The sequence below is a fragment of the Candoia aspera genome, chromosome 2, assembly GCF_035149785.1.
Source record: "Candoia aspera isolate rCanAsp1 chromosome 2, rCanAsp1.hap2, whole genome shotgun sequence".
NCBI lineage: Eukaryota > Metazoa > Chordata > Lepidosauria > Squamata > Boidae > Candoia > Candoia aspera.
In genome coordinates, this window is record NC_086154.1 from 142,224,570 (window position 1) to 142,238,307 (window position 13,738).

The 13,738-nt window shown below is 41.2% G+C and overlaps 1 protein-coding gene across 3 annotated transcripts in view; it reads left to right on the forward strand.

Annotated features, from left to right (window-relative positions):
- Nucleotides 1-13,738, forward strand: part of STAT6 (signal transducer and activator of transcription 6) — a 79,909-nt gene that overhangs the window by 42,340 nt on the left and 23,831 nt on the right. For all 3 annotated transcript variants that reach the window (XM_063293941.1, XM_063293943.1, XM_063293942.1), the window contains exons 7-11: nt 1,712-1,869; nt 3,051-3,170; nt 8,280-8,468; nt 11,929-12,016; nt 13,095-13,217. In XM_063293941.1, coding sequence (XP_063150011.1) covers nt 1,712-1,869; nt 3,051-3,170; nt 8,280-8,468; nt 11,929-12,016; nt 13,095-13,217 — 678 coding nt within the window. The remainder of the gene's footprint in view (nt 1-1,711; nt 1,870-3,050; nt 3,171-8,279; nt 8,469-11,928; nt 12,017-13,094; nt 13,218-13,738) is intronic.

Consider the following 13,738-nt stretch of genomic DNA (forward strand, 5'->3'; position numbering starts at 1 on the left):
TTATGATGAAGGTGAAAGAAAAAAGTGCAAAAGCTGGCTTGCAGCTAAACCTCAAAAAAACCAAGATTATGGCAACCAGCTTGATTGATAAGTGGCAAATAGAGGGAGAAAATGTAGAAGCAGTGAAAGACTTTGTATTTCTAGGTGCGAAGATTACTGCAGATGCTGACTGCAGTCAGGAAATCAGAAGACGCTTAATCCTTGGGAGAAGAGCAATGACAAATCTCGATAAGAGCAGAGACTTCGCACTGACAACAAAGGTCCACATAGTTAAAGCAATGGTGTTCCCCGTAGTAACATATGGCTGCGAGAGCTGGACCATAAGGAAGGCTGAGAGAAGGAAGATCGATGCTTTGGAACTGTGGTGTTGGAGGAAAATTCTGAGAATGCCTTGGACTGCAAGAAGATCAAACCAGTCCATACTCCAGGAAATAAAGCCAGACTGCTCACTTGAGGGAATGATATTAAAGGCAACACTGAAATACTTTGGCCACATAATGAGAAGACAGGACACCCTGGAGAAGATTCTGATGCTAGGGAGGGTGGAGGGCAAAAGTAAGAGGGGCCGACCAAGGGCAAGGTGGATGGATAGTATTCTAGAGGTGACAGATTCGTCCCTGGGGGAGCTGGGGGTGGCGACGACCGACAGTGGGCTCTGGCGTGGGCTGGTCCATGAAGTCACGAAGAGTCGGAAGCGACTAAACGAATAAACAAGTGATTACCCACGATTCTCTTGGAGCTGTCTGACTACTCAACCAAAGAAGGAATGATAAAGAGGTCCTCTAGGGGGAAGAACTCCATATAACCAGAAATACTAAAAAGTTGCCTGAAATATTATGTGAATGAAATTGCCCTGCAACAGAAGTACAATCCAGAGTACCAAAAAATGTCCCTCTCCAGAAGCACAGACTTTTGTTTGGTAATGAAGAGCATAAACCAAGCCAGGAAAGGCCTTAAAGAAGGTTGTGACTGCCTCTGATTTGTAATTGCAGTCTTGTTTGTATCTTTTGAGTTCAGCTTCATCAGCTCCTTCTCCCAAGCAATCAGGCTAGAACCTGTGTTTTCTAAATCAAGAATGAGCAGTGTTTAGATGTCAATAGCCATAAACCCATTTGGAAAAGTCAGTTTGTCAAAGGTTGTATGCTTTTTACAGGAGATCAAGCCAAAGTCAAGAGGGAATGGGAATGTCCTTTGTCTTTTATTCCTGATTTTATCCTCTCCCTGTCTCTTTTCCCCCCTACCTCATGTATTTATTCTCTCTCTCTCTCTCTCACCCACCCACCCATTCATTTTCTTCCATTCAGTTCCACTCCCCATCAACCCATTGATTTCAGCCCCACTAAGAATTAATAAGGAAATAGTAATTTGGGATACATGAAGATTACTGGGGAAGGGCAAGGTTAATCCTTCTAAACATCCTAGCCCTACACTGCTAACAATATCCTGTTAGTATTTTTTCCATGCCCATTTGAATATTGAGCAGGGGGGAAATGTCTGGGGTGCCCCAGACCCTTCGGTGTAAAAAGTTGCTCTTCCAAGCTCTAAATGAAAGTTGACATGTTGGGTCAGATTCTACATGTGGGTTGTCTATGTCTTTTCCAAACAGTCACACAACGTACATGTCCTTACAGACCTCTCCATTGCATATCTGACTGATACCAGACAATGCATGTAATTTTCTTGATATTTATCCATGTGTCCCTTCTCTTAGTCTCTTCAAAGCCTTCAAGGACTGTTCATGAAAATGGACAGTGAGCTAGAAGAGGCCAAGAAGTTGGTCCTGGTGAGACTTCTGATTTGGAAGAGGGAGCAGCAATTGGCTGGGAATGGAAGTCCATTTGATGGGGACTTGTCCCCACTGCAGAAGAGGTGAGTTGTGCAGAAAGAATACATCACGTTTTCTCAGATGGGATGTTATCATTCTGAATCTGTCAGAGGTTTAGCAGCCTAACTTTTTGATGCTGCTTAAAGAAGCAGCTGAATGCAAAATTGGCATGGCAATGTCTCTCATGGGTCCACTTTCTCTGGTAGATGTCTGTGGTTAATATTACTATATCTAGAGGAGCCTAGTGGTGTTGGTAGAAATGTAAATCTCTACATTTGCTTGTCAGATCTTAGATACACGATGGCGTATGTGCCGTATGTATCAAGCAAAAGAAAATTTCTAACATCTATACTCAGCTAATCCAAGTTCTCTACTAAAAAAAACTAAACTCTGCAGCTTGTTTTGATGATGCAAGCTGAATAGATTTGCATGTGTCCTCTCATGGTGACTGCCTGAACTAGTCTCTGCAGTTTTCTGGGCAAGGTTTTTCAGAAGTGGTTTGCCATTGCCTGCTTCCTAGGGCTGAGACAGAGTGACTGGCCCAAGGTCACCCAGCTGGGTTCATGCCTTAAGCAGGACTAGAACTCCCAGTCTCCCGGTTTCTAGCCTGATGTCTTAACCGTTACACCTGACTGGCTCCTTATAGCTATATTCTGCATGTTTACTATTTGGCACAATTGCTCTTGGTTTACTAGTCATGTGGAGCTATCAAGAGCTATTCAGATACTGAAACCAGTCCCAACCACTGGTACATTTTATTCAGCACCCCATCTGGTTTCCAATATTTTAGTAGGTATTACCCCTTGTATCCTTTGTATCTCTTTCATCACAAATCAAGATACATACTCTACAAAATTGCACATGACCTACAATCCCTTCTAGATGGGGCAGCCTTATAAATAGTGTGGAGAGCTCTCTTTTGAGTCCAGTGACTGTGCCTGGCTGTTGTTGATCATGAGGGATCAAGTGCAGCCAAAGGCCATGTGGGCTGGGAAATACGAGAACTGTACTGTAATTCAAAACTTTTGGAGGCAAAAGTTAGGAAAGTTTGTTCTAATCCTTAACAGATATAAAAAGAGGGCCTATCCTTACTACTTGGTGTAAAAAGCGACTGCTGTACCCCTTGACCAGGTTGCTTGACTCTTAGAACTTGGGTAATCTTGGTTTGGATGGATGTGGGATTTCAGTTCTGGGAGATAAAACAAATCTGTCATGTTTCTAACAGGTTGGAATGCCTAGTAGATATTTGCTTCCAGTTCCGCCAGCAGTTGATCACATCTGGAATTGAGCATCAGTCTCCTATTCGAGAACATCTTGATGATACCTTCAAAACTCTTATCCAAAAGTAAGGAGAGTCCCTATCTAGAAGTACTTTCCTTCTTTCCCACCAACATCTACTTTCATACTATGAGTGGTGTGAGGATTATTGTGCCGTGTTGCTTGGCTACTCTGGGTCATGGATTATCAGCAAGAGAGGGTGGAGATACTCAGAGGAGATCACAAGGACATTCTATCGACCGTTTTTGGTGTGTGTTTTTAGGAATTTAAATGGTTGGAATTAAGACTTCAGCCTAAGATTCAGCCTTGGTTCTATTAGCTTTCTGTTTCCTGGGTGTGAAACGTTACCAGAAGAGAAATGTTAAGAAAATTTTGTATACAAATGATGCAGAACTGTACTCTTGGCCCATTTCCCCAATTTGTTGCACATCAAAATTTTCCCAATGGTTGAGTGTAGTTGTCAAGATCTAGAGCAGTGTTTCTCAACCTCAGCAACTTTAAGATGTGTCAACAACAGGCTGGTTGGGGAATTCTGGGAGGTGAAGTCCACACATCTTGAAGTTGCTGAGGTTGAGAAACAGTGATCTAGACACTTTTTTTTCATATCCCAACCTGATCCTTGCTTTCCCATTTTCTCACGTTCTTCATCTTCTCAATCACCCACATTTTTTTTTGCTTTCAGTTGTTTATCTATTATCGTTTAGTTTTAGAAAAAGCTAAAGAGGACATGGAGCTACAGTCTAAAGTTCAGCCATCCATTTCATGGGAAGTGTAGTTCCCTGCTGCTCCCACAACTTTCTCCCTAACTTTCTTTTGCATCTGTGCTGCAGGTATTCCTCTAGAGTCATATTTGGCCCTGGAGCTATGAGTTTTGTGTGTCTGTGTGTGTGTGTACACATCCACACACACACATGTATATATAGTTTATACACAGATGAGCGTGCACACACTTATAGGTCTCTGTGTAAGATAAACCATTAGCCTAATATCATATTGGACACACTTAAAAGTTTTGAAGTGCACACCAAACTTCCCTAAGGAAATACTGTAATTTATTTCCCGGAGCATTTAAATGCACTGTATTTACCTTTGCATTATTCTCTGAAGTAAAAAAAACAACAACATTCCTTTTACTAAACCACAATTCTGTTACAGGGTAAAACAGGCAAAAATAGTATGAACTATTCTTCAAAACCAAGTTACTAACCTATTTCTTGATCAAGGTTTGTAAAGTACCAGAAAACCTCATTTTTCCAGAGCTGGATAAAATAGACTTCAGTCTAACAGTCCTGACACATATTTGTCATTGGTGTACTGATAGGTGGTTTTTCGTTTGTTTGATGATGTTATGCTAATGACATAAATGTCTGCAGTGACATTCTCCACAATTTCATAGACATCATGAATTATGATCACCCTTCCCCCCAATTGCCAACTGCAAGTCTGTTCACTGATCCATTAAAGCAAGATTTTACTTGCCTGCTGAATGGGTTTATCTGATTTAGATGCAAGTAGGAATAAACCTAAAACGGGACCCGGTGGCACTGCGGGTTAAACCGCTGAGCTGCTGAGCTTGCCGATCGGAAGGTCGGCGGTTCAAATCCGCGTGACGGGGTGAGCTCCCGTTGCTAGTCCCAGCTCCTGCCAACCTAGCAGTTCGAAAGCATGCCAGTGTGAGTAGATTAATAGGTACCGCTTCGGCGGGCAGGTAATGGTGTTCTGTGTACTCATGCCGGCCACGTGACCAGGGAAGTGTCTACGGACAAACGCCGGCTCTTCAGCTTTGAAATGGAGATGAGCACCACCCCCTAGAGTCGGACACGACTGGACTTAATGTCAAGGGAAACCTTTACCTTTTAGGAATAAACCTAGCGGCCCATTTCAGAGAGCTGAAGTGGCTTCACGTGACTTCACCTTTTCTCTCTTTCTAATTGAATTTTTTAAATTGTTTGTATCTTATATTGATACATATTTTTGAGCAGATAAACTATGAGCGTTTTCTCTCCCAACCTGTAAAATATTCTAACATCAAGCATCTTCATCAGTTCCTGAGATATGCAGATGAAATTATACTCCCAGTATCATGAATATTTGTGTAGATTAGTCATTGAATTTTTCTTTCACTTTTTTGAGTTCTATCTGTTTAGTAATAAAAATGTATGGCCTGTGACCAAAGACTTTTTCTTGATATTTTCTCTTTGATTCACTAATACTCATATCCTAATAATTAAATCATGTAGGCAGTGTGTAACTGGCAGTGTGTGATTTTCAGGATTTGATAAAAATTCAGAGCGGAAAGCCATTTTAGATTTTTTTTCACTTTTGTTCAGATAACCTCCTATAAATGCAAACATTCCTTGGCAGAACCAGCAAGGTGATTTACAACTAGAGCTGCCAATCTCTCTTCTGTCTCCTTCTTCTCATTTCAAGGCACTGCCAGTTGCTATTCTAACTACAAAGTAATTGAACTTTTTTCCTGTGCTCCTGAAAATGATGAAGCCTAAGTTTTTCTCCTTGGATATTTATGCATTCTGTAGTGTTGGGTTAAAATATATGTGTTCGTTGCTCTATTTTTGTACCTTTTGTATCTAGAGTCAAGGAGAAGGCTAAATATATACCAGCCTCATTCTCTCACTCTGATGTTAATCTTGATTCAGTCTCTGGCTGATAGAACTTAATATCCCTGGCCTTTGGCTTCCTGTTGGCTAGATTTCATCTCATAACAGTCCCCAGTCTTCAGTACGTTTTGCTCCATCTCTGAGACTCAGTCTCCCCTTCAACTAACGTTCCTTCTCAGACTATTTCATTGTCTGACAACAACATTACAACATTGACTACATTACCCTTTACTAAACCATAAATCTTCATTGGTCACTGCTGTCTTGACCCATGTTGAGTTGTGCTGGCTATTACACCTCCATCTTCCCTGTTCTCTTCCATTACCTCTTCCCAGAGTTCCTCTGGTAATTTAAGACTCCACTTCTATTGTGGGCCCAATAGTATAGAGAATAAGGAAGATGACCCAGACGGAGATAAGCCAGATCCATTACCAAAATGACAAGGAGAAAAACATGGCTTAAGCCCAAAACAAGAAGGCATGTGCAAAAGACTCAGGCCGACATCTCCCTAATTTACATGAGTATAGCTTGTTAGTATTTGTTTTTTTCTGCTTTTGGCTGTAGAGAAATTAAGGTTACTATGGTAACAAATCACTCTAGCAGAGTCAGAAGGTCAAACTTAAGTATCCTTAGTTTTGGGGGTGAAAAGGCATGACCATATAAGGTAAAAGCTCCTGATTTGCCTGGAGGGCAGCTTGCCTGGGCTTGCTAGTTTCAGTTTCCTTTCTACCTGCCTCTCTTCCCAGTCTTCTCTGAGCGCTGTGAATGCATAGCTTGAAAATATGTTTTTGTGCTTTCTGTAAATCTTATTTTTACAGAAATGCCTGGTGTGTGATTTTTCTGATCTCTCGGGCCAAATGCTCTCCAGCACACTCTGACATAGCTGGGGGTGGTAGAGGGAGAAGTACAGGCACTCCTTGTGTAGCAACTGTCTTGGACAGTGACTGCAGTTATGACTGATGAAAAAGTAACTGCCACCAATGCCCGCATTTATGACCTTCGCAGCATGTCTCTCTCAGTTATGTGTTTGCTATTACAGTCAGTATGTGTTGTCCTGTGCCTGACCCATTTTTTTCTTCCCCCCTCTTGCAGAGCAGAGAGATTGCCTAAACCAGCTATTTCTTCTTGAGCTGCTCTTCTCCCCAGCACAAGGCTTCCCTAAAAAGTGTTAATTGCATGTTAATAAGTTCAGTTCTGTGACCTTAAATTAGTCCATGAAAACCCTAGGCCAGCTCCAGCTCCTGCCTGCAACTGACAAGACCCTAATCAGTTTCACAATAAAGGCTTTTGTTTGCCTCCTAAGAGGCTGGCTAGGCAAAGGCCCATTCTTTTCTATATGTATCCCCCCTTCTTCTTGCTAATTATCCCAGCACCATGGTGAGCATTCCAAAGGGCAGGGGAGTGGTGAAAAAGGGCTATACGATTTGCCTTTTACCCAGCTTCCATGTGAGTCAAGTTCCAGAAACCTTCCCTGACATTTGCACTCACCCAGCTGTTTGTGGTTCTATCCTTCTGATGTTGTAAAGCAAAGGAAAGCTGAAGTAAAATTGTAAACACAACCACGGTCACATGATTTTTCACTTAGTGATGACTTTGCTTAAAGACCAAGTTGCTGGTCCCGATTGCGGTCGCTAAACAAGGACTACCTGTAAAGCACAATCAGACTTGCAAGATTGACGTCAGCCCCACCATGTAGACCATACCAAGAAATCAACTCCACACAAAGGCTAAAACTACATTGATTAATATTGGCTATTAGTAGTAGTAGTAGTGGTAGTGGTAGTGGTATTATTTTATCCCACCTTTAACTTCAACTCAAGGGGGCAAACATATCTAATATTCCTTCCTCCTCCTATTTTCCCCACAACAACAACTCTGTGAGGTGGGTTGGGCTGAAAAAGAGCGACTGGCCCAAAGTCACCCAGCTGGCTTTCATGCCTAAGGGAGGCCTAGAACTCACATTCTCCTGGTTTCTTGCCTGGTGCCTTAACCACTAGACCAAACTGGCTTTGCTATTAGAATCTTGCAAGTCTGACTGTGCTTTATTACCCCCACCCCACCCCGCTTTATACTCATGTGAATTAGGAAGGTGTCTGCTTGAGTCTTTTGTGCATGCCTTCTTGTTTTGAAATTAAGCCATGTTTTCCCCCTTGTCACTTTGGTAACATATCCAGCCTATCTCTGTCAAGGTCATCTTCCTTATTTTCAACAAATAGCCCTTCCTCTTTCTATGGGACCTTTCCATATGAGAAATTAAATTATGCTCTGCACCCAGCTTCTCTTACCAGCAAAACCAACACAAAGCCTTTGTTTGGGTTTCTGCATGTACACGTGAACAGCCAGCAGAAAACATGGCTGAATGCATGCTATCACACAGTATTTCCCCTCTCATAGAGCCTCCAGTTGCTCTTCCCACTTTAGACCAGACCTTTCTCTCCTGCCTGCTGTCTTTATGAATGTGGGTGGGGAAGGGAGTAGGGTAAATATTAAAGACTGTTGCTGCTGTTCTCAGAACTGGCTCTTCCCATTCTTGAGCCTGGCTTGTGTTTCCCCTCCAGCTCCTTCTTGGTGGAAAAACAGCCGCCCCAAGTTCTAAAGACCCAGACCAAATTTCAAGCCAGTGTCTGCTTCCTGCTGGGACCTCATTTACTCAAGCACCTGCCAACCTCATTTCTGGTCACAGCTGACATTGTGACAGAGAAACAGGCCCGGGAACTGACTGCCAACCATTCTGCCTCTGTCTTCAGGTGAGGGAAACCATTGCAGCCCCAGTGCATGCCTCCTGGTGGCTTTGTTTCCGAGTTTCTTTTTTTATAGAACGTCACTTGATGGTATTTGGGAAGGGAACCAAGACATTGGTTCTTAAACACGGATCCTAGATAGAGTGAGAAAATTTTACTTTTCTCTTTTTTAAATTTTTAACTTTCAGAAGGTGAATTTTATACATCCTCTAGCAAAAATGGGTGGACAGACTTAGACTTGTAAGATTGACTTCGTTCTTCTTTTGCTTTTTACAGGAGAACACAGATTCACTAACCAAAGTGTAGTGTGAATAAAAATTGTCATAGAATTAAATACTGTTGAACTTTATTATCAGATGGACCTCATAGTTCTTCCTCAGAAAATAAGTTTCTTGCAGTATAAAGGTTTCCTGGGCATACAGATTTCTCCTTGTATTATGAGATCATTTCTCCAGGGAGAACTTAGTGGTTGCAAGTCTTTTTGATGTCCTTCCCATCCTTGCATTGCAGGCATAAATGAATATGCAGATCTTGATTGGATCCAACAAATATACATCAAGCAGATCCTTTGAGTTTCAGAACTGGCTGAGAAAAGTCAGGAGGAGTCTGACCAGTTTTATTAAAAGGTAGAAGTTTTCTTGAGCTGCAGCTGATGAAGTCAGTTCAAGCTCAGGAAAGCTTCTGCCTTTTAATAAAATATGTTAGTTAGAAAAGGTGCTACCAGACTTAGGGGACTCCTGATTTTTTTGCCCCCATGGCTCTCCTACATACATTGTCTAGAATTGGTTGTAGTATAAGCAGCTGGCTTCTGAGTTTCAAATCTAGGTAGGAAAAAAAAAATCCTCTTTCTCATGCTGTTTGGCCTTCTGGTCTTATGCTGTATCACAGCCTTTCTCAAATTTTTGACCCTGGAGGAACCCTTAAAATATTTTTCAGGCCTTGGGGAACCCCTGCACATTCAGATTCAAATATAGACCAGAAGTTACAAAACTTTATATTCGTTTCATGTGTAGGCCTGTATAACAGGCATGAGCAGTGTTCTTAAACTAAAAATAAAGAATGAAACTTACTTTTTTACTGTGAAGTTCCCCAAATTTGAAATATTTTTTTAAATAAACCGTGAACTCCCGCAGAACCCCTAGCGACCTCTTGTGGAAGCCTAGGCTTCCATGGGACCCTGGTTGAGAAACCCTGCTGTAGCATAACAGTAGTGCAGTTTAGATCGTACAGTTTTCAGGGGCAAAGGCACCAGGATGATCCTGGAAAGGGGGTTGTGTTGCTGAAGCAAAGAGCCCCTCTATTCTCCAGTGTCAGCCAACAGCTGCATAGGTGAAAAGCTAGTCCCGAGGTCTCCCTAAGTGCCCTTTGCATGGATTTGTCTTGCGTTCATGCTTCAAAATCTCCTCCTTCCATTGTTTAATCACCAATTATTCCCTTAGGCTGGTTGGAACTACCTTATTTGTATTACTAACACTCCCAAGATCTGAGGATCAGAAGCAGGTGCATAAGCATATAGTTAGATTAAGATCACCCATTAGAATAAACTGTGGCTTGCAAAGCCACAGCTTATTGATTAATCAACAAACCATAATTATCTGGGTTCATGCAACTTGCTAAGCCAAAATCAAACATCTCTTCACAGCTTGATGTGCCATATTTTAAAGTGAAAGAACCAAATGTCAGTCCCAAACTAAGTTTATACTCAGGTTATTTATCTATCTATCTATCTACCTATCAAATTTATCACTGCCCATCTCCCAAAAGGGACTCTGGGTGGTTTACAAAAAAATCCTAAGCCTAGGAGTTTGGTTTCAGTGCCAAATCTGAACTAAGTTTCCAGTACTCCTAGTTGTTTTCAAGGCAGCAGTTAAGATGAGAAAATTCACTTAGTTTTTGCTACTGAGAAACAAAAGGGAGTCAAAAAAAACTTTGCCAATCTATGACATATGATTCCAGAGTCTGGCTTAAACCACAAATCACGCAGTCTATCTATTAGTGAGTAGAATTGTACTACATAACCTATATGCAGTATAATAGAAAGAGTATTCATTTGGAGGGGTATGTGGCTCTGGATCCTAAAAGGTTATTTTGCATAGAAAGCAGAGATAAGTTGGTGTCCTTTAGAAGTTTCTGGGCAACAGGGTGTGGGGAGGGCAACCAGGAGATAAGCATTAATTTTGCCAGCTGGCACTTGGGCATGGACAGTTAAAAGGTTGGCATGGATAACATCTGTGCTTAGGCAAATAACATATCAAGGTTATAACCACTTAGTTTAATTGCTGATCCCATTTTCTTTCACTCTGCATAGGGGACTAAAAGGTTTGTGCGTTTTCATTCTCCATTTGGTTAGTATGCCAGATTCTTGCCAACATCCCATAAACTTAATTAAAAATAGCCTTGAAGTCCATGCTAGGCTGCAACACAAACCAAATGAAATCTCACGTTTTATTTTTAATCACATGAAGTTATGACCAAGCAGACAGCATTACAATATTTGCAATAGACTAATGAATAAATCTTGGGAACTGTTCACATGAACTGTTTTTAAATACCCTTTCAGGGTTCCACACATGAATTCTTTTGCTCTTTTCTTCCTGTCTTAAAGAGAAGGTAGAGCTTCCAAAATGAGGAATGATTCTCTCATGTAACAAGTAAATACCTGTAGTAACTTACAGAAGGTGGAGAGGGTGAAATAAATAAGTGAATAAAGTTGATTTTTTTTTCAAAAGAACTTTATTGATTTTCAAAGTATAGCTAAAATACAAAAGTACAGAAGAAAAAGTAAAAATTATAAAAGTGCAGAACTAGATAGAAAGCAGAAGAAGAAAGTGACGTCCAACCTTCTCCAATACAGATATAAATGCATTTTATACAGATATAATCTCTTACCATTAGTTAAACCTTAGTAACATTATTTCTATAAAATCAAACCATTTAATCATCCATTCCTCCACTGTAGGGATTTGTAAGTCTTTCCATCTTTGTGCATATAAAAGCAAAGCATGAATAAAGTTGATCTTCAACCCAAACAATATCTGTGGATGGGAGAGGGAAAACCTCTCATAATAGCCTGCCCAGAAAAGTTTTGCAATTATTCTTAATAATATGGTAAAAGCTAAATATGTAAGTATACGAAAATACTGTGTGCAAAAGGGAAAATTAGTAGTTTTAATTCTGTACATCTGCCTATTAGTCTCCAATATAAAAAGCAGTTGTTCTGTTATTTCTTGACGACATAATGTAATGGCCTGTTTCCTCTCTTCAAAACTAAAGTTTCAAAATGAGATATTTTAAAAAGACAAAAATAGCTTTAGTTTCTATCCATAGAGAAGAGTTTCCACCACAAAAATATAAACAAGCTTTTGGGTGGGAACTCTCCCTCCAAAAGTTGATTTGTCGCAATGAATAATCACTTCCTGATAACGAAGGAACCAGTTCATGATCATTGTTTTCCTCTTGGCTTCAGTGAAAGCACGGGAGAGATTGTAAACAACACGGCATCGCTGGATACAAATGCCTCCAACAATTCTTGTGGTGCTCACTTCAAAAATTTGGTAAGCATGAAGAGAAAAAGTGAGTAGGAGAGAGGTCAAGCAGCCTAAGTGGGGGAATGGGCTGTAAATTGGAATGAAGGTAGTGGGAAGCTCTTTACCAAAGATTTGCAGAGATAGTAAAATTGGGGGGAGGTAGGAGTTGGCCATCTCTTTCATTATGTGTATGCTTGTAAGCTCAAATTAGTTTACAAGAAATCTCAAGCAACTCTCATTCAGACCATAACCAGATTGCACCATGATTAACTTTAGAAATGTAGCGATGTTAGGGGTCTCCAAACCATCATTTGGGATGATATAGCTTGGGTCTGATTCACACTTCCAGCATGATTAGATGCCGGAAGTGGTAGGAAAGAGTGTACCACTTCAGACTTCCAGAGGGGTACTCTCCTATCTAGATAACAGTAAGAGGAAAATGGGTACAGCAGGAAGAACATTTCTAAACCAGGTTTCTTCCTCCTCTTCTCCTTGTAAGGGAGCATTTTAAAAAGTGATTTCCCCCACCTTTGGGACTGTTGCTTTTTTATCCTCATCTCATTGTACTTCATGTGTGGACAAACAGCCGTTACTTCCACCAGTCAAAAGGCAGCTGCAACTTTTCTGTCTTGTTTAACTTAATGGAAGGTTACAAATGGAAATCATTGACATCTGAGTCCCCTATAAAATTCCATGAATGAGCATCCATTTGGGCTGCCCAGTGATCCAGATTCAAAAAGGAAAGTGTAATTTGGTGTGTGCAAGGGTTGTTCATGTGGGACATGTCGGCTCCTCCTTAGGCCTAACGTATCTTTTCCCAAGATTGCACAGCGGCTGCCAAGCTCAGGGAAAGATTCAGCTTCTTTAAGGAGTCACTGAGAGATGTAATAGAAGTGTCTTGTTACTGGGGACCACCTTTTCCCCTTCAAATCCAAATGGCTGCTCAGCCCTACAAGACACGCTTTGCTTAGAAGCAAGTCTGATGAGCTTTGTAATTCAAGAAGGCCATGGGGTCAACAAATGATAAGCAGGGAGCTAAGATTTGGAACAGATTTTCTCATGCAGAAGTTAAGCCAATAGAGATTTGCTCTTTCTCATCTTTCAGCTCCTCAAAAAGATCAAGCGTTGTGACCGCAAGAGCACAGAATCTGTAACGGAAGAGAAATGTGCTGTCCTCTTCAGTACCAACATTTGCCTTGGCCCCAACAAAACCAACTTCCACCTACAGGTAGCAACACTGTGTGGGTGCTGTATTATCCTTAGGACTGGAGATATAATGTGCTGCTGATACTAGTTTATTGTTTCCTTGACAGAGGGACACAAGTAAGTTAGGAAAAGCCTCTGAAAAGAACCAAATACCACTAGAGGCCTTCACTGTAGTCCTCTCTCCCCTCTTGAGCTGTTTGGCCCTGGAGTTGTAAGTGGGTTGGGGAGTTCCAGCTCTGGCAATAAGAAGATTCCATGGTGCCATATCAGGAGGAATAATTGGATGCACACATCCTAGTGTAATGAGAAGAAACACTCAAGAAATGTGGCAGTACCATGATTAATTCGTTGAATATTTGATGCTTTTTTTTCCCATGGAAATTTCCTCCCCTTGCCCCAGGGTTCTTTCAGTAGAACTTTACAACACTTGTGTTTTCAATAATGGTGTCATTAATCATGCATTAAGCCCCTGGTTCCAACAACAGATGGACAGCTGGTTGTCAGCCCAGTTGGGCCAGAAATTTGTATGAGGTCCAGACAGAT